At 44.5% G+C, this 21,870-nt stretch overlaps 1 protein-coding gene and 1 long non-coding RNA gene across 2 annotated transcripts; one reads left to right on the top strand and one right to left on the bottom strand.

Moving 5' to 3' along the window:
• The first annotated feature begins 146 nt into the window (after positions 1-146).
• On the top strand, positions 147-2,743 carry LOC130904867 (uncharacterized). Its single transcript, XR_009060919.1, has 3 exons — positions 147-293; positions 2,264-2,587; positions 2,667-2,743. It is a non-coding gene; the product is annotated as an uncharacterized LOC130904867 (long non-coding RNA).
• Positions 2,744-4,425: 1,682 nt separating this feature from the next.
• Positions 4,426-5,277, bottom strand: LOC130931697 (myeloid-associated differentiation marker-like). Its single transcript, XM_057860673.1, has one exon. The coding sequence runs from the start codon at positions 5,275-5,277 to the stop codon at positions 4,426-4,428; it is 852 nt and encodes a 283-aa protein (XP_057716656.1).
• Positions 5,278-21,870: the final 16,593 nt, after the last annotated feature.

Below are 21,870 nucleotides of genomic sequence, written 5' to 3'. Positions count from 1 at the left end.
TCTGCTTCTCAGTCATAAAAGCCAAGAGTTCAGACACACCCAACTACGCCACCAGAGGGCATCATTTGACAAAATACAATACTTTAAACAAACCATCACACATAGGATTTTGACAGTTGCCGTCATATTTTCGGGATCAAAGTACCGTCGGAACGGCGTTCCGGGTCAAAAACTCAGAGCGTATTGCCGTAGCCACCACTACACAACAGCAGTTTGAATGCATATGCTGACGTGTCCATCCCTATCTGTTTCTTCAGGGAATTTGAAGAATACAAACAAAACGACACTCACAGGTAATTTAAAACAAGGAATTGAAGCACGTATCATGGGTTAGTTTAACATACTGTACTTCAGTATTTTGTGATGAAGTGAGTTTCTCAACCAATCTCAAACCAAATTAGGGCTACATGTGGGAACGGAAATAACCGCACTGTAGACAAGGCTCGATTGTGTAATATCAAGTGATTTTAGCACTTTAATTGGAAAAAGAATGAAGGTTTCCTGAACTAAGTTCTACATAGCTAACATCCAGGCTAAGTAGGTCTTAGCTTGTATGCTGATCACAGCAAATGCACCGTTTCTTACAATTTCGGCAACTTTGTCACGTTGTGTCAGTCAAACTGTTTTATTATAAAATTGATAACACATGCAATTCATTCTACCGTAAGACATCATTGCTGATTAAGGCTCTGAAGAAGAGCAACAGACTTACCTTTAAATATGGCTATCCTTGAGTGAGATGTTTCCAGTGGAGTTCATTCGAGGTGATTAGTTGTCTTCCGGTCAACCACGAACACATTTTTTGACCATAACTCTCGCTCATCTATAATTCAATGAATTTTCAATCATATTTCCCGGTCAATCAAAAATCAACTATTTGTCAACATTAGTTCATCAACTATAAAACAATGTTAACCCAACCGTTGCCTGACATACCATAGAACAACGTTGTTTCAAAGTCACTCTCAGTCATTGGTATTTGCAATGTTAATTCAACATCGCTTATTGGCGAAAATGTTAATGTCAACCGTACTGATGATTTTGATGGAAAATCAACATTTATTCAATGTCGGTCTGCTATCTGGGAGGTTTGAAACCCACTGTGACCCAAATGCTAAAATATAGTGGTCTGGAGTAAGTGCCATAGTGGTGACCCCTCCCTGGACTAAATAAAGTGCCTTTGGGGACATGGCATGACTCTTTGTTGTTACTTGCTACAAGGGGACATATTTGACTTAAATGTGTTTTGATACACATTTTGGCAGGTTGCTCTGGTGTGGAAAATAAGTGCTGATTGGCCCGGTGATGTGCTATAAGGAAAGGTCATTGTTAAGATTTTAAAAGACCATAATTACTACAACACAACCGCACTTGAATTGAAGCAGAGCTGATATAACTTGGCACTAATAACCCTAAAGGGCATTCCCATCATAGTTGCATTTTTTTTGGTAACATTAAACTAAAAATGAACCAACCTCCAAGGAAAACATAACGGATAATTTGTCTTTTATTTCTGTAAATGGTTGGAATCGGAAGGTAATGTTTTAACCATCCGCCTCTCAGTTTTGAAGTTCTGAATATTGGCCTACCTGTGTTGAATTTTCATAGTATCACAGAATGTCTTCTGGTGTAATAAATGAAGCTTCTAATTTTCTATGTGTAGCAATAGTTTGTTTTTCTATACTTGTGAATCCTGAGATGGATTGGTGAATGTTAGCTTAGTTTACTTATGTACACCCAGCTTGGCTAAAAACAATTCGCAGGAAGTCAATGTAGCTTTTGTGGAGGTTGGTATAGCGTCTCCCCCAGCTGTTGTAAGGGCAATTCTTGTTATTGAGAGGAAAACAAAAGGATGGGAGGGACAGGAAATCAACATAGAACATTGAATAGAATATATAGACTACATGGGGTTAGAGGTTAGATCTTTTGCCCGAACCCGAACCCGACCCGACCCGAATGTTAAGCATTCACGTTTGGGTCGGGTCGAGACTCGGGCCGCCGTGCCGGACTAATAAATTATAAAAAATAAGAAAAATAAAATAAAAATGGAGAGCAGGCTCTCTGTATTGCGCTTTTGCTTGTGCATGCACGCACATGAACGCCGTGGTGCCGCCCGCTTTTTCTTCTTGTCCTCCCGCTGTAGCACTTGCGCACGGCCGAGGCACCGCCCTCTTTTTTATTTTCTCCTGTTCTGGCGCCTTGCGCGTGTATACAACTCCACAACTCCTCATCCTTGTGGTACTTCTTTTTCAATATGGAGCAGCGAGAAGTTAAAAACAAACTGAAGACGGGGGAATGGAAGAGGCAAGAATGCACCGGTGGGAGTGAGGTGTGGAAAGAATTTCAATTGATCGTGGAAGATGCAACAAAAAACTGTGTCGGCTTCGTCGAATGCAACAAATATATACCCAAAACTTTCCAAGTTGGCAAGAAAAAGTGTTGTGCATCCCTGCAAGCAGCAGCAGCAGCTGCTAGAGAGTTTTCAGTGCTGCAGGCCGCACAATAGATCAGCGGAGAACGTCACTGAAACCTGCCAGTGGACGCGATCTTATTCCTACACGACGACGACCAAAAAAATATAAACACTGTAAGTAAGCCATAATATCCTGCTGTTCAAATCTCCATTTTTAATCCGAGGCGGTCTAATTATTTCCCTTATTTCACAGCAACAAAGAGCAGGACATGAGGCCGCAAGTTGCAGACTGCAGTCAAGGCCAGCCCGCAGTTTAAAAGCTTTTATTCCTTTGGATTTTTTTAATAATTAATTTTTGGTATTGTTGTCATTACAATAAAGAATGTTATTTCAAAGCATTTGTAGGTTTTTTTTTTTTTGCTGCTGTTCCCTCTCCCTGTCAGAGAGACGAGTCCGTGTGAGAACAATATCCCACACACTCAGAAATATATTTAACAAACTTTCCCAGCGTTATTTCGTTGTGTAAATGCTTTGTAATTCTCATAAAAATATGTAGACTATTTAGATATTGAGTAAACTTGCATTTTTTTTCTAACACCTGTGAATTCGTTACGAAAGACACTTATTTATGCACACAAAGGCAACACAAATGTGATCCTTTTGAATCTTCTCCTCTGTGTGTCTGCAAAACCGCATTTCTTTTAATATTAACCTTTTCCAGCGTTATTTCGTTGTGTAAATGTTTTTATAATGATCATAAAAATATATAGACTACTTAAAAATTAAGAAAACTTCCGTTTTTCCTGCCAACTCGAAGAAATGAAAATAAATTGCTGCGTTTTTTTTTCACGTCACTCCAACAACAACAACAAAAAAATCGGGTTTTTTGGGCTCGGGCCTGCAAATCTAGTTAATTGATCGGGTTCGGGCCGGGTCGGGCGTCAATACCAGCGGGCCGTGTCGGGTCGGGCTGGATTTTTTAGGCCCGAACTAGGCTCTACATGGGGTCCACATGGCCCAGGACAAAGGAAAGGCTGACTGGGCAGAAGTTGGTGTCTAGTGACGTGACTAACGATAATAAGGAAAGCATAAATGTTTACGGTGTACACAATAATTCTAACAGTGACCTTTCACTGCTCTTGAGAGTCACCCGAGAACTTTATAAGGACCTGCCAAAGATAATGAATGGATACTACTGGGCGTAAAAAAAAAACATTTTCTATACGTGGGTTAAATGAAGCAACATTTTTGCCCAGTTATCCACATGGCTATTGGTTATCATGTCTATACATCATATTATTTACATTCTGTCTTTGGAACAGACTTTACGATTAAAATAATTTTAAAGTCCCACTCTTAATTTTTAGCGAGCCGGATCCAACCTTGTCATCCTGGTTTTCAGATGAATAGTCTAATTGCCTTTTAGTTTCTTTGTGTAATTGTGCATTTGAATCAATCATCCACATAATTTAGAAAGCTACATCCGACTGTCCCTGGTGCAACCCAAATCACAGCAAATCTTGTTGTCCTACAAAGGCTATTGACTTCAGCATGCTTGACTGACAGAGAGAATTCTCGCTTCAGTTGTCTTGTTTGATTCGATTTCATTTAAGTGCCATTTCAGAGATGGCGCTGCAAGGTAGTGCAAAATCTGGAGGATTACTCTTAAAAAGAAGAATGAATACATTAACGTCAAAGCAATGTTTTTTCTACTTGAGTTACTGCTAGAAGCACTAGGTAGTAAGAGAAATAAAGAATGGCTCAACCATAGTAGCAGTGATGTACGGGTTTACAGTAGTAATAAATGGATCCAAAGTTTGACTATTTCTTGGTTTATGGCAGCGATAGTTTTAATCATTAACCATGCCCCTGCTCTTCAAACAAAGGTACATCAAAATAGAAAGTATACCACAAAGCAACTCCAGTCATTCAATAGTCAATAATAAAAAATACACTAGGCCTTCTATTGTACTGTATAAGACAATGATTTAAGCAGAGTTTAAACAACAGCTTCACTCTGTTCTGACACACAACACAAGCCATAAGGAGTAGATAGAGTCCCCGATGTAAACACAAAAGTTGAAAATTGTCATCATGGTGACCATCACCAGTTTGTCCCATGAACACATGTATCCACAGTCTGGCGGTCTCTTATTGTTTGGAAAGCTATAAAGTGGCCAGATCACCATAGCTGTCAAGTACATCACTGCAGCCAAAATGTCATAGACAATTACTATCTTGTCAAAGAATGGCAGTAGTGTGGTCAGCTGTCCAACAGTGAGCAGGATGATGAGCATGGCTAAGATGAAGCACAGGGAATACACGGCCACACACCACTGGAGTCCTGGGCTTTTTGTGTAATGACTTGTCTCAAGAGAGGTGAAGATAAGACAGGCAATAAAAGCTTCCATCATCTTCATTATACCAGCATATGTAGAGAGAAACCCATGGATTTCCCCACGCCGCTGACGGCGAGTTAGGGACACCTCGCCAAAGTAGGCCGCGCAACACAACACAGCCAAGACAGAAGCGCCGATCTGTCGGTAGCAGATATTGCAGGCGAAAAATGTTGGGTAGATGATGTTTGCAGTCAAGCACATGACGCTCGCTAGCATGGCGAAGGCAGTGGTGAAGTCTTCCCAGGCAAACGGCAACTTGGTGCTCAAGGTGGTGAATTCCAGGATAACAATTAGGAGAGTAAAGAAGCAGCAGAAACACCAGGTGAACATGCACCAGGCCCAGTAAGGAGAGTTGACATGCCCCACCGATGCTACTAAGCTAAAAGTCATACACGTGAGGATGGTGGTCATCACTCGCAGGATGCCCAGTGGCTGGGTGAGAGAGTGAACATCGACGTGGATCATGGCTGGTTGGTCCGGCAAATTTCTTTGACATAAAAAACAAAACAAATGTCCTCTCAGAAATCCTCTCCTATCATTGGAATACCCATCAAAACAAATTGTAAAGCAGATCCCATTAACCAGAAAAGATAGGCATTAAAAGAGAAAGTCATCGTGTTGGTGTGATGTCAAGTTACAGCACACAAGGCTTTCCTGTAGACTTTATGGCCCTAAACTGACGTTGCTGATTGGAGCCCATAACAATACACACTCACACTGGACTTTGCTCCTGACACGCCACACGGACTGTTCCATATATCCGCCATGGAAATATTTCACATGTGATGATGATTCAGGCAGGGCAGTCTTGCTCTGCAAGGCTAGAAAAATCTTTAGATACAAAATATTTTAACCACTGTGTATTTATTCTGATATCATAAATGGAGAGCCAAATTAAAAATGGAAAAGGATGACGATCTGATCACATAGTCTCTTGTCTCACAGAGATGCTTGCAACCCGAAACTTCAAGGCACTGCATGTGTCAATCATCATTTAGCTTCAATCAATCATATTCATTTATATAGCCCTTTACAAAACCCTAAAGGTCCTCAAAGTGCTTTACAACAAAGACAAACATGGCTCATGATAAATATAAGACAGGAAAGTATTATAGAATGACATTAAGACAAAAAAATGAAACAAAACAGCGCAGCGCGATAAAAGTTCGCTTAAGTTTCACACTGAGCAAGCATGCATACTGAGAAATTATTTTAATTTAATTACATCACCCACATGCTGCCGGTTGGTCTCATTTGAATGTGCGGAATTTGAGGTCCACGCCTGTTTTTACTTGAAGTCGATCGACCAAGTAAAACGGGAAATAATGTCATTTGAGTTTCATAGTTTTATTGCCCTCATAAATAAGCATTAAAACGCTGCATGGACCATGTGTTTATGTCCATCATTTCTTGTCCTTTTTCAAAACAGAAAGCACCACGAAAGACTTCATATCCCAGGAGCCATTTTGAAGGCCAGAAGGATGGACATAATGTGAACGTTTTTCATAACTTGCCGAGCGATGCGCCACCTAAGAAGAGGGAGGCGCGGTAGTGAGCGACAGCCGGTTGGGTTGAGCGAGCGACTTTGAAACTTGCGGAATAAATCGAAAACTAAATTTTGCGCAAGCATATGCATTATTTCATCAACTCGAGGAAGAGGATGGACCAGATCTGTCGTGGTTTTCTTCGGATTACCTCTTTAAGGGGGGGGCGTTACTTTGCAGTTTTTCACTTATTGTGGGGGGTTCTGGTCCCCGTTAGCAGCGAGAAATGAGGTATCACTGTAGTTGAAAAACAAAAACAGACTAATTGATTTGTCGATATTGACGCTCACCACCGTCCACAACCCCTCAAAAAGGCTCCTTCTTAAAGTGTTAGCTTAGAAAAGAGGCTACATTTTAAGTTGGAGGTCTCAAGTTCTCGCTCACTTTGTTGTTGTTCTTGTTGAGAACACTAAGGGACTGTTTACATGGTGACGCTGCGAGACCAAGATGCAACGATTGTGTTGCAGAATGGCCTCGCCTTTACATGGTGACGGTGAAAACGGAAGGCAAAGACGCAAACTTTTGATTCCAGCCTCCAAAGTGGAACGATTCGATTGCGGCGCTTGCTCCACAACCATATGAATGGAACGCTTTCGCTCTGATTGCGTATGTTGGTTTTGTTCTGTACGGTTTATTTTGTGCACTGGTAGAAAAACTATATGTCCTGAATTTGAAAAAAAAAAAAAAAATCATATTTTATTTAACACTAAAGTAGGGTTCGGTGAATGTGCATATGAGGTGGGGTTCGGTAGCATTAACAAGGTTAAGAACCACTGTGCTTGAGTCATACTGTGGAAGCCCGGCAACGTAACCATGTGACGTCTCCAGCCTGTGACGTCAACAACAATGGCGACCTACAAGTTAAACTAATTTTACAAACTGTAAGGTAAGGCCAGGCAATTTTATTTATATAGCACAATTCAACACAAGGCAATTCAAAGTGCTTTACATCACATGAAGATCATAAAAATCACTTTAAATCAGTAGAATGTAAAAACAAAGACAATTGAAACAGGAAATAAAATTATGCATAAAAATCGCATGTAATCACGAATAAAATAAGAACAAATAAAAATAAAAAATACAACTACTACTAATAATAATTGAAATCATCAATGGAGATAAAGCACAAGAGGAATACAAAGCCAATAGATTAAAATATATAGATAGTTATGGATATGCTGTGCTAAACAAGAGCGTTTTAAAAACGTATAAAATCAAAAACATCAAGAGGGGTTTCAATATCAAATTATTTTAACTCCTAATAACATTTATCTTTTAAGAACTACAAGTCTTTCTATCCATGGATCCCTTTAAATTGTTGAATCAATCTAAAATTTCAGAACAAAAAGAAGTAATTAAAAAAAAAAAAAAATCATTTTAACGTGCAATTTACACATCACATTGTCTTTACATACTGCATGCATTTTTTAAAAAATAAAACACATTTATTTGATCAAGAAATCATTTTAAATTTACCATTCAATGATTTGAAAAGGGTTTTTGGTGTTGTTGTGAGCCCCCAAAACTAAGGAAGAAAAATACAAAAAGCCTCACGATATTTTCTTCACTTGCTTTATGTTCACAAATGAACAATTCTCTCCCTTGCTTGCCATGTTGAGAGTCTTCCGATGCTTAGAGGCATGCAAATCGGCGTAAGTGCGTCCTCCAGCGGACAATATTAGCTTTGGGAGTTATTGTATTCCGGATGTAATTACTTAGTGCACAGTTATGGTCTATATATGTCTTGATTTATTTAATTAAGTTTTGATTTGTTTTGTTCACTCTATAATCCTAAGCCAGTTAGGCATTGCGAATATAAATCTATTCCCAATCGCCTCTCCTGAAGAGACAAATGTTCAATAAAATTCTATTCTACTATACTCTATTCTAGTATTTAGGCATTTTCCCTGGTTTTCATTGCAGTTACCTTTTCTTGCTGCTTTTTGTGGATCCTTTTGTTTTTTCAGCAAGAAAAACGCTGCTTTATTTGGTAGTGATGAGGCCATCAGATTACCAATGAAAAATATTTTATTCCCTTCCCTTTAAAGCCTTCATAATCTTGGGTTTCACATGCCGGAAATTTAGGGTGGTCACTGTTAATCTAACCTATCAGTTTTGTAGCATCTGAGTAGGATATATTGAGTATGCCGAGCCCAACACACCTAACAATCCATCTTGTTAATTCTGTCAACAGTGAACAGTCAAACATGCACGCCCATGTCATATTGCAGCTCCTGTTGAGTTATATACAGTAGTATGCCTATGATCACAAACTGTTCCTTTCCATCTTTGTCATTTTCCATTCCTTTCATTTTCATATCAATCTAAATTTAAACTAAAGAACATCTAAAGTAGGTTTGCCTTTCCTGTAAGTGAATGCTACCTGTGTTTTGTAGTGTGTCTTAAACCTACTCTATTTACAGTGCCTTGCAAAATTATTCGGCCCCCTTGAACCTTGCAACCTTTCGCCACATTTCAGGCTTCAAACATAAAGATATAAAATTTAAATTTTTTGTCAAGAATCAACAACAAGTGGGACACAATCGTGAAGTGGAACAAAATTTATTGGATAATTTAAACTTTTTTAACAAATAAAAAACTGAAAAGTGGGGCGTGCAATATTATTCGGCCCCCTTGCGTTAATACTTTGTTGCGCCACCTTTTGCTCCAATTACAGCTGTAAGTCGCTTGGGGTATGTTTCTATCAGTTTTGCACATCGAGAGACTGACATTCTTGCCCATTCTTCCTTGCAAAACAGCTCGAGCTCAGTGAGGATGGAGAGTGTTTGTGAACAGCAGTCTTCAGCTCTTTCCACAGATTCTCGATTGGATTCAGGTCTGGACTTTGACTTGGCCATTCTAACACCTGGATACGTTTATTTTTGAACCATTCCATTGTAAATTTAGCTCTATGTTTTGGATCATTGTCCTGTTGGAAGATAAATCTCCGTCCCAGTCTCAGGTCTTGTGCAGATACCAACTGTCAGGGCCTCCGGCCCCTGAGCCCTGCTCCTCCTCCTTGTTTGTGTGTGTGTGTGTGCGTGCATGTCTTGATTGCAGGATTGGGCAGATGGGTGAGCCTGGGACCAGGTGCAGTCGATCATCGTTAGCAGCCTACTTAAGCCAGTCCCTGGCATCACTTCATCGCCAGATCAACTACTCTACTTGACGAGTTTGTGACTCTAGCATTTGCCTTGTTACAAGTATTTCTGATATCCTACTCACTTTGCCTTGCTTACAGATTCTACATTGCCTGCCTGCCTTGACAACTTACCTGGTCACTCAACAACTGCCGCCTGACTTTTTGGACACAGACCATCTTTGTATTCTGCAATAAACATTTGTCAACTCTACCACCTTGCCTTCCTCTCTGCATCTGGGTCCCCCGCTCACCCAGAAACGTAACAGCTTGATCTGGCCAAGAAATGGACCCAGCAGAGACCAACCCGCTCCGTCGCCGAGTAGCTGCCCAGGACGGCCTTCTGGAGCAACACAGTGAGGCGATCACAGCCCTCATGAATCAGGTGCGCGACTTTGCCGAAACCCTTAATCGCCTCCAGGCTGGGCTCTCCTCCCTTCAGGCCTCCGAGCGTGCTCCTCCTGCTCCAGATTTGTCCAACACAGCCCCTTATGCCCTCAGAGAGCCGTTCGTTCCGACACCTGCTCCCTATTATGGGGACCTGGGGACTTGCCGAGCTTTTCTGGTTCAATGTGCACTCGTCTTCAGGCAGCAGCCCCGCTCGTATGCTTCCGAAGAAGCTAAAATAGCATATCTTATCGGCTGCCTTCGGGGCTCCGCGCTCGAATGGGCCACAGCAACATGGGAGGGGCGCTCTCCCGCCTGCTCCTCATTTGACGCCTTTACGGATGAAATGAAGAGGGTGTTCGATCACCCAGTGCGCGGCAGGGAGGCGGCGAAGCGTCTCATGTCGCTCCGGCAAGGCACAGACAGCGTAGCCGAATTTGCAATCCGCTTTAGGACGCTTGCCGCCGAGAGTCGCTTCAACGATGAAGCACTCCAAGAGGTCTTCCGGGGTGCACTGAATGACTCAATCAAGGACGAATTGGCCGCCCGTGATGAACCAGCTGACCTCGACCAGCTCGTTAGCCTTTCTATCAGACTTGATTGTCGTCTCCGTGAGCGCCGCAGGGAACGTTCGAGAATTCCGGGACCGCTGACTTCTTCGTCTGCCCTGCCACATACCCCGCTCAACGCTTCATCCCAGGGGGGACACGGCTTTCCAGCTGCATCGCCCCCTAGTGCTGGGCCCGAGCCGATGCAGCTGGGCCGTGCACGGCTATCCACCGCAGAGAGGGAGCGCCGGCGGGGCGCCAATCTGTGCCTTTACTGCGGGGGTGATAACCATTTTGTCGCCAATTGCCCACTGCGGTCAGGGAAGAGAACTACACCTCCCAACAAGGTCGGCCCGGTGAGTCATGATCAAACCGTTACCACTGTTCGTTTGAAGCTATCTGCCATGCTTTGTTGGAAAGATCTGTCCATGCCGTTATATGCCTTCATTGACTCTGGTGCAGACGATAACCTGATCGACCGCGCCCTGGTGGATCAGTTAGGGGTCTCCCTGCTGCCCTTAAAAACCCCCATCAAGGCTCGGGCCCTCAATGGCGACTTGCTGTATTGTGTCACTCAGGAGACTGCGCCATTGTCCTTGGTACTCTCAGGAAACCACAGAGAGGTAACAAAGTTTTATGTTTTCGAGAATCTACAAGTGCCCTTAGTTCTCGGCCTGCCCTGGTTAAAGACCCACAACCCCAACATTGACTGGAGGAGGGGCAGCGTTGCGGCTTGGAGTGACTTTTGCCTCAATAATTGCTTAGGATCTGCTGCCGATGTCGCTGTTCCACCACCAGCTCCGGAGCAGGTCGACCTGTCCCTCGTTCCAGCCTGTTATCATGATCTTGCTCCTGTTTTCAGCAAAAGCCGTGCCAAGACGCTACCACCTCATAGGCCCTACGATTGTGCCATCAACTTGAAGCCAGGGGAGCCTCTACCCAGTGGTCGGCTATTCAACATCTCACGCCAGGAACGCCAAGATATGGATGAATACATTTCTGAATCTTTGGCTGCGGGCATAATCCGTCCCTCTTCTTCACCGGTGGGGGCTGGCTTCTTCTTCGTGGGCAAAAAGGACAAGACCCTGAGGCCTTGTGTGGACTACAGAGGCCTAAACAGCATTACAATCAGGAACAGGTATCCACTCCCGCTCATTGACTCTGCCTTTTCTCACCTTCATGGAGCCTCATTGTTCACCAAGCTCGACCTGCGCCAAGCCTACCATCTCGTCCGCATTCGTGAGGGGGACGAATGGAAGACAGCCTTTAATACTCATCGCGGCCACTATGAGTATTTGGTGATGCCCTTTGGCTTAACTAATGCGCCTGCTGTCTTCCAGTGCCTGGTCAATGATGTCCTGCGGGACATGATAGGCAAATTTGTTTTCGTTTACCTGGACGATATACTTGTGTTTTCCGAATCCCCCGCAGCTCACGTAAACCACGTACGGCAGGTGCTCCAGAGACTGCTTGAGAACCAGCTGTACGTCAAAGCAGAGAAATGTGAGTTCCATGTCTCCCAGACCACATTCCTCGGCTTTGTCGTTGCTGAGGGAAAGCTGAAGATGGACCCTGCCAAGGTGACGGCGGTCGCTGATTGGCCCAGACCGACAACGCGGAAAGGACTGCAGCGCTTCTTGGGCTTCGCAAACTTCTATAGGCGGTTCATCAGGGACTACAGCCGGGTGGCCGCCCCCCTCACAGCCCTGACCTCACCATCTACGCCGTTCAAGTGGACGTGTGAAGCTGAAGTGGCATTCAGCGATCTCAAGAAAAGGTTCTGTTCCGCACCTATACTTCGTCACCCCGACCTGACTCGCCAGTTCATTGTTGAGGTGGACGCTTCGGATCTTGGAGTGGGAGCCGTGCTCTCTCAGCGCTCGGAGGATGGCAAGGTACACCCATGCGCCTTCTTTTCCCGCAGGCTCTCAGCGGCAGAGCGCAATTATAGCATTGGCGACAAGGAGCTCCTGGCGGTGAAGCTTGCCTTGGAGGAATGGCGCCACCTCCTGGAAGGGGCGGAGCATCCTTTTGTCATCTGGACTGACCATCGGAACCTGGAGTACATTCGGTCGGCCAAGAGACTGAACTCCAGGCAGGCGAGGTGGGCTCTCTTCTTCGACCGTTTTGCCTTCACTCTGTCTTATCGCCCAGGATCACAGAACACCAAGCCAGATGCTCTGTCACGCCAGTTTGCACCTGATAGTGAAAGACCAGAGCCCAAACCCATCCTATCCCCGACCTGTTTTGTGGCCAGTCTCAAGTGGGAGATCGAGTCGGTGGTCAAGCGAGCCCAAGTACAACAAGCAGACCCAGGTGGAGGCCCCAGGAACCGTTTATTCGTGCCCGATTCCGTCAGAGCCCAGGTATTGGAGTGGGGGCACTCAACACCCTTGACATGCCACCCTGGCGTGCGTAGAACATTGGCCTTTATTAGACGGAGATTTTGGTGGCCTTCCATGGAAGGCGACGCGAAAGCCTTTGTGGCTGCTTGTACAGTTTGCGCCCGGAACAAAACCTCCACCAAGCCAAGTTCCGGTCTTCTTCAGCCGCTTCCCGTTCCTGGACGCCCATGGTCGCACATTTCCCTGGACTTTGTCACCGGTCTCCCACCTTCCAAGGGTAACACAGTCATCCTCACAGTCGTAGACCGTTTCTCAAAGACTGCCCGCTTCTTTGCTCTACCCAAACTCCCGTCTGCCAAGGAGACCGCAGATCTGCTAGTCCACAATGTGTTTCGCCTCCATGGCATCCCTGCTGATATTGTTTCTGACAGAGGTCCCCAGTTCATCTCCCAAGTCTGGAAGGCTTTCTGTGCGGCCCTGGGCGTCAAGGTTAGTCTGTCGTCTGGATACCATCCACAGACTAACGGGCAGGCAGAGCGAGCCAATCAACAACTGCAGACGGCCCTGCGCTGTATGTCCAGTACGCTTCCCTCCTCCTGGTGTACACACCTAGCCTGGGTCGAGTATGCGCACAACACGCTCCCAAGCGCTTCCTCAGGTTTGTCACCTTTTCAATGCTCGTTAGGCTACCAACCTCCCCTGTTTCCATCACAGGAGACAGAATGCGCAGTTCCGTCGGTGCAAGCCCACATGCGCAAGTGTGCCCGGGTCTGGAAGACAGCTCGTACTGCCCTGCTCCGCGCGGCCTCAAGCTCCAAGACGCAAGCCGATCGCCACCGCACCCCCGCGCCCACATACACCGTCGGACAGCGGGTCTGGCTCAGCGCCCGTAACATCCCCCTCAAGGTTGAGTCTAAAAAACTGTCGCCTCGGTTTGTGGGCCCGTACGAGATCGTGGCAGTCGTAAACCCAAGCGCTGTTCGCCTCAAGCTTCCTGCCTCTCTTCGAGTCCACCCCACATTCCATGTGTCCCAAATTAAGCCAGTCTCATCCAGTCCGCTGTCTCCTCCGGTGCCAGCTCCTCCTCCTCCCCGGCTCATCGATGGGCATCCCGCCTTCACTGTCCGGGGGCTGCTGGACGTCCGCCGACGAGGTCGGGGTCTCCAGTACTTGGTGGACTGGGAGGGTTACGGGCCTGAGGAGCGCAGCTGGATCCCCGGCCGCCATGTTCTGTGTCGGTCCCTCATCCGTGACTTTCACCGTCGGAACCCTGGTCGGCTGGCTGGTGCGCCAAGTGGCGCCCGTAGGAGGGGGGGTACTGTCAGGGCCTCCGGCCCCTGAGCCCTGCTCCTCCTCCTTGTTTGTGTGTGTGTGTGTGCGTGCATGTCTTGATTGCAGGATTGGGCAGATGGGTGAGCCTGGGACCAGGTGCAGTCGATCATCGTTAGCAGCCTACTTAAGCCAGTCCCTGGCATCACTTCATCGCCAGATCAACTACTCTACTTGACGAGTTTGTGACTCTAGCATTTGCCTTGTTACAAGTATTTCTGATATCCTACTCACTTTGCCTTGCTTACAGATTCTACATTGCCTGCCTGCCTTGACAACTTACCTGGTCACTCAACAACTGCCGCCTGACTTTTTGGACACAGACCATCTTTGTATTCTGCAATAAACATTTGTCAACTCTACCACCTTGCCTTCCTCTCTGCATCTGGGTCCCCCGCTCACCCAGAAACGTAACACCAACAGGTTTTCTTCCAGAATGTTCCTGTATTTGGCTGCATCCATCTTCCCGTCAATTTTAACCATCTTCCCTGTCCCTGCTGAAGAAAAGCAGGCCCAAACCATGATGCTGCCACCACCATGTTTGACAGTGGGGATGGTGTGTTCAGGGTGATGAGCTGTGTTGCTTTTACGCCAAACATATTGTTTTGCATTGTGGCCAAAAAGTTCAATTTTGGTTTCATCTGACCAGAGCACCTTCTTCCACATGTTTGGTGTGTCTCCCAGGTGGCTTGTGGCAAACTTTAAACGAGACTTTTTATGGATATCTTTGAGAAATGGCTTTCTCCTTGCCACTCTTCCATAAAGGCCAGATTTGTGCAGTGTACGACTGATTGTTGTCCTATGGACAGATTCTCCCACCTCAGCTGTAGATCTCTGCAGTTCATCCAGAGTGATCATGGGCCTCTTGGCTGCATCTCTGATCAGTTTTCTCCTTGTTTGAGAAGAAAGTTCGGAAGGACGGCCGGGTCTTGGTAGATTTGCAGTGGTCTGATGCTCCTTCCATTTCAATATGATGGCTTGCACAGTGCTCCTTGAGATGTTTAAAGCTTGGGAAATCTTTTTGTATCCAAATCCGGCTTTAAACTTCTCCACAACAGTATCTCGGACCTGCCTGGTGTGTTCCTTGGTTTTCATAATGCTCTCTGCACTTTAAACAGAACCCTGAGACTATCACAGAGCAGGTGCATTTATACGGAGACTTGATTACACACACGTGGATTCTATTTATCATCATCGGTCATTTAGGACAACATTGGATCATTCAGAGATCCTCACTGAACTTCTGGAGTGAGTTTGCTGCACTGAAAGTAAAGGGGCCGAATAATATTGCACGCCCCACTTTTCAGTTTTTTATTTGTAAAAAAGTTTAAATTATCCAATAAATGTTGTTCCACTTCACGATTGTGTCCCACTTGTTGTTGATTCTTGACAAAAAAATTTAATTTCATATCTTTATGTTTGAAGCCTGAAATGTGGCGAAAGGTTGCAAGATTCAAGGGGGCCGAATACTTTTGCAAGGCACTGTACATTTGTGAAGCGTCTCCTGAATGGAGACTGACATTAATAACACCACTTAAACAAGAATGTTTGCTCTTGACTTGACTTGTTTAGGTGGTGATTAATTTTTACATTATGTATGCTTTTGCTTATTTATTCACTTACTCAGTGGCAACGTTAAATATGTACATAGGAAAAATTGGTACATCTGTGAACGGTTATAATTCATTGTGAAAGTGCCATACTTGAGAATAATTTCTTACCGCCATCGGCAGAGTTTGACTTTGCTCAGAGCGGGGGTAAAACATGTTGATGACCCTGAAACGCAGTGTCAGCAATAACATTAATTTATATGTATATGGTGGAAAACACTCAGGTGACTTGAAGTTCCGCTCTGACACCCCTAATTTGGCCACATTTCACAATTGTCCTACTAGCATGTGTTATACATTATTGGAAAGCTCAAAATCTCAATTTTCTGGGGGAAGAAAAATTTTGAACAGGAGGGCATTAAAAAAACAAAACAAAAAAACCCTAAACACAAGGTGAGAGCATGAGAAAGCATAATTAAAGACACCGTGATTTTAATGAGATATTATCGCATACTTACCTTATTTCGATCCAAAAACTCCATGTAGCATGTATCACCGAGTGTCAAGACACAGCTGTGAATGGCCACAGCCGGATTTTTGGGGGATTTTATGGGTGGAACATCGTAATATAGCAAGGGTCGCGATGCGGAAATCGCAGTCATTAAGGAGTGGTCGGGATTTTCTTTTTCTGATATTTATCCTTTTTAAAGTTTTTTTTGCTATTTTGATTTATTTGGATCAATTATTTTATTTCAATTATTTTTTATATTATCAATTATTTATTATTATTTATCATCAAAAATATCGGGGAAAATGCGACAGTAACAACAACAAAAAAACAATTACGCGATAGTTATGAGGTAGATATCCGTGACCTGTTTACAGACACTTTTTTTTTTTATTGTGACGTAATTTCTTTAAAAGTTTAAAATATGCGAATGAATAATTTGTTAAAGTCATTTTTTAAAAACTAAATATTAGACATCAATGAATTATTCTAAGCTAAAAATTATATACATTTCAAATAATAAGTTACTTACCTTCTTTTTATGGCTGGGTTGAAGCAAAAGCGGTTGTGTGGTATCTGTAAACGGGGGTCTCCAATAAAACAACATACTGTATGCATGCACGAGAATCACCGCTGACTCATGAAATCAATAGTGGCAATGTTTTCGGGATAAAGTTATTCAAATTTATAATTGCATGCCAATAACTGTAGTATGAACAGCACCATTCGTAATCCAGCAGCTCTGGAGGGCTGTCTAGGCAAGCGGGATGGAGAGGAATGAAAGGGACTTCCCAGCAGACTGAGCACGAGTGCCCAAAGCACTCCTCTCTATTGTGGTCGCATGATGCATAAGAAAAAAAAAGTCCTACAGAATGAAATGAATTACGTCAGTTTGGTGTGACATTGTTTTGGCCGCATGAGTATTTTGAACAACGATCTGCATTTTGAATTTATTTGACTATGTTAGATTTGTTAATATCATTTTTTATTGGCATGTTTAACAGGCACCGATGGCAGCCATCTTGGATTCTATTCTGGAGCTATGATCGGTTTTGATGAAAAAAGAAATTTGGTCCAAAATACCTAGCTTAACCACTCCGGAAATCCACTCCACCGACTACTGAAACCCTTGCTAACTAGAAGATAAAGCCTTATGTTAAAAATTTTGAACTTCCCTTTTAAATTCATTTAAAGCAATGGTTCTCAACCTGGGTTCGATCGAACCCCAGGGGTTCAGTAAGTCAGTCTCAGGGGTTCGGTAAAGGTTATGACCAAGGGCGTAGGTTTGCTTAAGGACGGTAGGGACATAACACTACCAACTTTTCAGGATGCTCAAATTGTCCCTACCAACTTTTAAGCAACCTTATTTGCATTATACTGTATATTGACTTCAGGTAAACAAGTCATTTAGATTGTCTTCCCATATGTTGTAAGGATAGAATTGACCCTACCATTTTAAAGTGAATTACTTTCATTAGGTTCAGACTTACCCTGACCCCTTTTCACTTGCTGAATGTGCCAGCCCAGTTTTTTTCCATCAAAAGCACGTTTGATTGGATGATGAGTTGACCCCTCCCCCCCGTGCACACACACGGAGTCACACCCGTGATAGAAAAACTGCATACAGCCCCTCTGCCCCCTTCGAAAACGAGGAATATTAGAAATTCTTTTCTGCCAGCAGCAGCCACTCCAAGTAATGTAAAAAGACGTAAATGTTGTGGAGGTGGTGAACACACCACTAATTTTGCTACAGATAGTCCGACCTGCATCAGAGTTAGCATATCATTAATCGGTGTGAATTTCTCCAACTGAAGTAGGAAGCTTTATAAAACAAAGGTTTGAGTGTCACTTGAACCAATACATATGCACAGCAAAAACACACCTCCTTAAAAACAGTTAAATTCCATTGTTGTCACCGTAAATCTACTAGAAATAAGCGAAATTTTCTACCAGTGCTTCAAGTAAATTTTACTCAGATTTCTTGAAATAATTAAAATGGCTAGCTGAAAATAATCTTAACACACTTATTTTAGCAAAAAGTTAGTACATTTCATCTAAAAAAAAAAATCAAAAATGTTCTTAATTGAAAAATAGATATTGTTCAGCACATTATTTGAAAGCATTTGTTTTTCTTGATTTAGGTGAAAAATGACTGACTTTTAGATGTATGGTCTTAATAAGAACAAATGGTAGTATTTACTTAAAGTAAATGAAATAATCTGACCCATTAATCTGTTAACTAGTCTTGAACACTCAAAACAAGATGGAGAAAATTATTCAACCAGATTTAAGAAAAATAATCAGATTAAGATGTTATAAATTTGCAGTCCGAAAGTTAGTTAAAATCAATACAGATTTCTTTTGCATTGATCATTTAGCTTGCAAATTAATTAGGTTCATATTCGTGACAAATGTGGGCCTGACACCCATTCACCACATCTGTTTGGTCTTATTAATGTCCTGTCCCCAGCAAAAAGTGTACATGCAGGTTATACTGTTATATTGTCGCTACCAATATTGAGACCAAACCTACGTACTTGGTTATGACACTCAGGGCCATACTTTTGGACGCTGATTAAATCTAGGCAAAGTGGCGTTATAGACCAGGTTTTGGACTAGTTAGTCCCCGGTTTACAGGCTTTATTCCTCTATCTGATGGGAGGAGAAACTTGTTTGCTCAGTGGAAGGTTGATTCTCACTTGGTATGAGGATATACAACAGACTTACGGGTGGCACGCACTGCATTGACATAAAAAACAACAACATTTGTGTCACATTTTACGCCATGAAAATAGTTCATGAGGCAAGGATGTGGTACAATGAGAATGTCGACATGAAAAAAAAATAGAAACAATGTGAAATGAGTTTAATTTTATTTTCCAAAAGCAAATCAAAAAGAAAAATTATTTGTTGTGAATTCACACTGTTTATTTGATTTGTGAGAAGATTCATACTGTATATTTAACATAATGACATTGTGTATAAATTAGGCAATCATTTTGTTTATATTATTATTTCATTATCAAAATTTAATATAATTTGAGATGTAAACATGACAGAAACTATACGGTCAAGGTTAATGCAACTAAGTGGGTTTAATGTTGAGCAATATAAGATATATTGCTCCAAATTTGAATGAAAAATTCTAAGATATGCGCTTTGGGCCAGTCCTGGTTTAGTGGTCTGGTGATGCTGCAGGCATAAAGATAAAAACATACATTTTGGCCTGTTTAAAAACATTCTGTCTAAATGAGAAGAAATTTATATGGAAATTCAATTAGGTTTTGAATTGGGAAAAAAAAAAAAAAATTTAATACCAAAGGGTTCGGATAATGCACATGAAGACTCATGGTGTTCAGTACCTTTAGCAAGGTTAAGAACCACTGATTTGAAGGAAAGTTTTTTTTCGGCCACCAGGGAAAGCACACTGCCCCCCTTCAATCTCTGCCATGCCTACTACCTCTTATTCAGAATGAGTGGTGAAAATTATGGCTACTATGTGTGTTTCATGTGAACTAACTTAAACACGCACACATGCATACTTTGAAAAGTGACGGGTGGAGCACTGAGTCTGTTTTACTATTTGATAAATAACTTCAACGCTCACGTGGGCAATGACAGTGAGACCTGGAGGGGCGTGATTGGGAGGAACGGCCCCCCCGATCAGAACCCGAGTGGTGTTCTGTTATTGGACTTCTGTGCTCGTCATGGTTTGTCTATAACGAACACCATGCTCAAACATAGGGGTGTCCATATGTGCACTTGGCACCAGGACACCCTAGGCCGCAGTTCGATGATCGACTTCGTAATCGTGTCATCGGACTTGCGGCCGGATGTTTTGGACACTCGGTTGAAGAGAGGGGCGGAGCTGTCAACTGATCACCACCTGGTGGTGTGTTGGCTCCGATGGCGGGGGAAGATGCTGGCCAGACCTGGCAGGCCCAAACGTATTGTGAGGGTCTGCTGGGAACGTCTGGCAGAATCCCCTGTCAGAAAGAGTTTCAACACCCACCTCCGGCAGAACTTCTCCCTTGTCCCGGGGGAGGTGGGGGACATTGGGTCCGAGTGGGCCATGTTCCGCACCTCCATTGTTGAGGCGGCCGATCAGAGCTGTGGCCGTAAGGTGGTTGGTGCCTGTCGTGGCGGCAATCCCCGAACCCGCTGGTGGACACCAGCGGTAAGGGATGCCGTCAAGCTGAAGAAGGAGGCCTATCGGGCCTTTTTGGCCTGTGGGACTCCGGAGGCGGCTGACAGGTACCGGCTGGCCAAGCGGACTGCGGCCTCGGTGGTCGCCGAGGCAAAAACTCGGACATGGGAGGAGTTCGGTGAGGCCATGGAAAACGACTTCCGGACGGCTTCGAGGAAATTCTGGTCCACCATCCGGCGTGTGAGGAGAGGAAAGCAGTGCACTATTAACACTGTGTATAGTAAGGATGGTGTACTGCTGACCTCGACTCGGGACGTCGTGAGTCGGTGGAGAGAATACTTCGAAGCCCTCCTCAATTCCACCGACACGCCTTCCTTTGAGGAAGCAGAGTCTGGGGACTCTGAGGTGGGCTCTTCGATCTCTGGGGTTGAAGTCACTGAGGCGGTTGGTAAGCTCCTCGGTGGCAAGGCCCCGGGGGTGGATGAGATCCGCCCGGAGTTCCTAAAGGCTCTGGATGTTGTAGGGCTGTCATGACTGACACGCCTCTACAACATCGCGTGGACATCGGGGACAGTGCCTCTGGATTGGCAGACCGGGGTGGTGGTCCCCCTTTTTAAAAAGGGGGACCGGAGGGTGTGTTCCAATTATAGAGGAATCACACTCCTCAGCCTCCCCGGTAAAGTCTATTCAGGGGTACTGGAGAGGAGGGTCCGTCGGGAAGTCGAATCTCGGATTCAGGAGGAGCAGTGTGGTTTTCGTCCCGGCAGTGGAACAGTGGACCAGCTCTACACCCTCAGCAGGGTCCTCGAGGGTGCATGGGAGTTCGCCCAACCAGTCTACATGTGTTTTGTGGATTTGGAGAAGGCGTTCGACCGTGTGCCTAGGGGAATCCTGTGGAGGGTGCTCCGGGAGTACGGGGTACCGAGCCCCTTGGTAAGGGCTGTTCGGTCCCTGTACGACCGGTGTCAGAGTCTGGTCAGCATTGCCGGCAGTAAGTCGAATTCGTTCCCAGTGAGGGTTGGACTCCGCCAAGGCTGCCCTTTGTCACCGATTTTGTTCATAACTTTTATGGACAGAATTTCTAGGCGCAGCCGAAGCGTTGAGGGGGTCCGGTTTGGTGACCTCAGCATTGAATCTCTGCTTTTTGCAGATGATTTAGTGCTGTTGGCTTCATCAAGCCGTGACCTCCAACTCTCACTGGAGCGGTTCGCAGCTGAGTGTGAAGCGGTTGGGATGAAGATCAGCACCTCCAAATCCGAGACCATGGTCCTCAGTCGGAAAAGGGTGGAGTGCCCTCTCCGGGTCGGGGATGAGATCCTGCCCCAAGTGGAGGAGTTCAAGTATCTTGGGGTCTTGTTCACGAGTGACGGTAGGAGGGAGCGGGAGATCGACAGGCGAATCGGTGCGGCGTTTGCAGTAATGCGGACTCTGCACCGGTCCGTAGTGGTGAAGAAGGAGCTGAGCCGAAAGGCAAAGCTCTCGATTTACCAGTCGATCTACGTTCCTACCCTCACCTATGGTCACGAGCTTTGGGTCGTGACCGAAAGAACAAGATCCC

This window comes from Corythoichthys intestinalis, chromosome 16, assembly GCF_030265065.1.
Source record: "Corythoichthys intestinalis isolate RoL2023-P3 chromosome 16, ASM3026506v1, whole genome shotgun sequence".
NCBI lineage: Eukaryota > Metazoa > Chordata > Actinopteri > Syngnathiformes > Syngnathidae > Corythoichthys > Corythoichthys intestinalis.
This window is presented reverse-complemented; position numbering and strand designations above follow the sequence as displayed.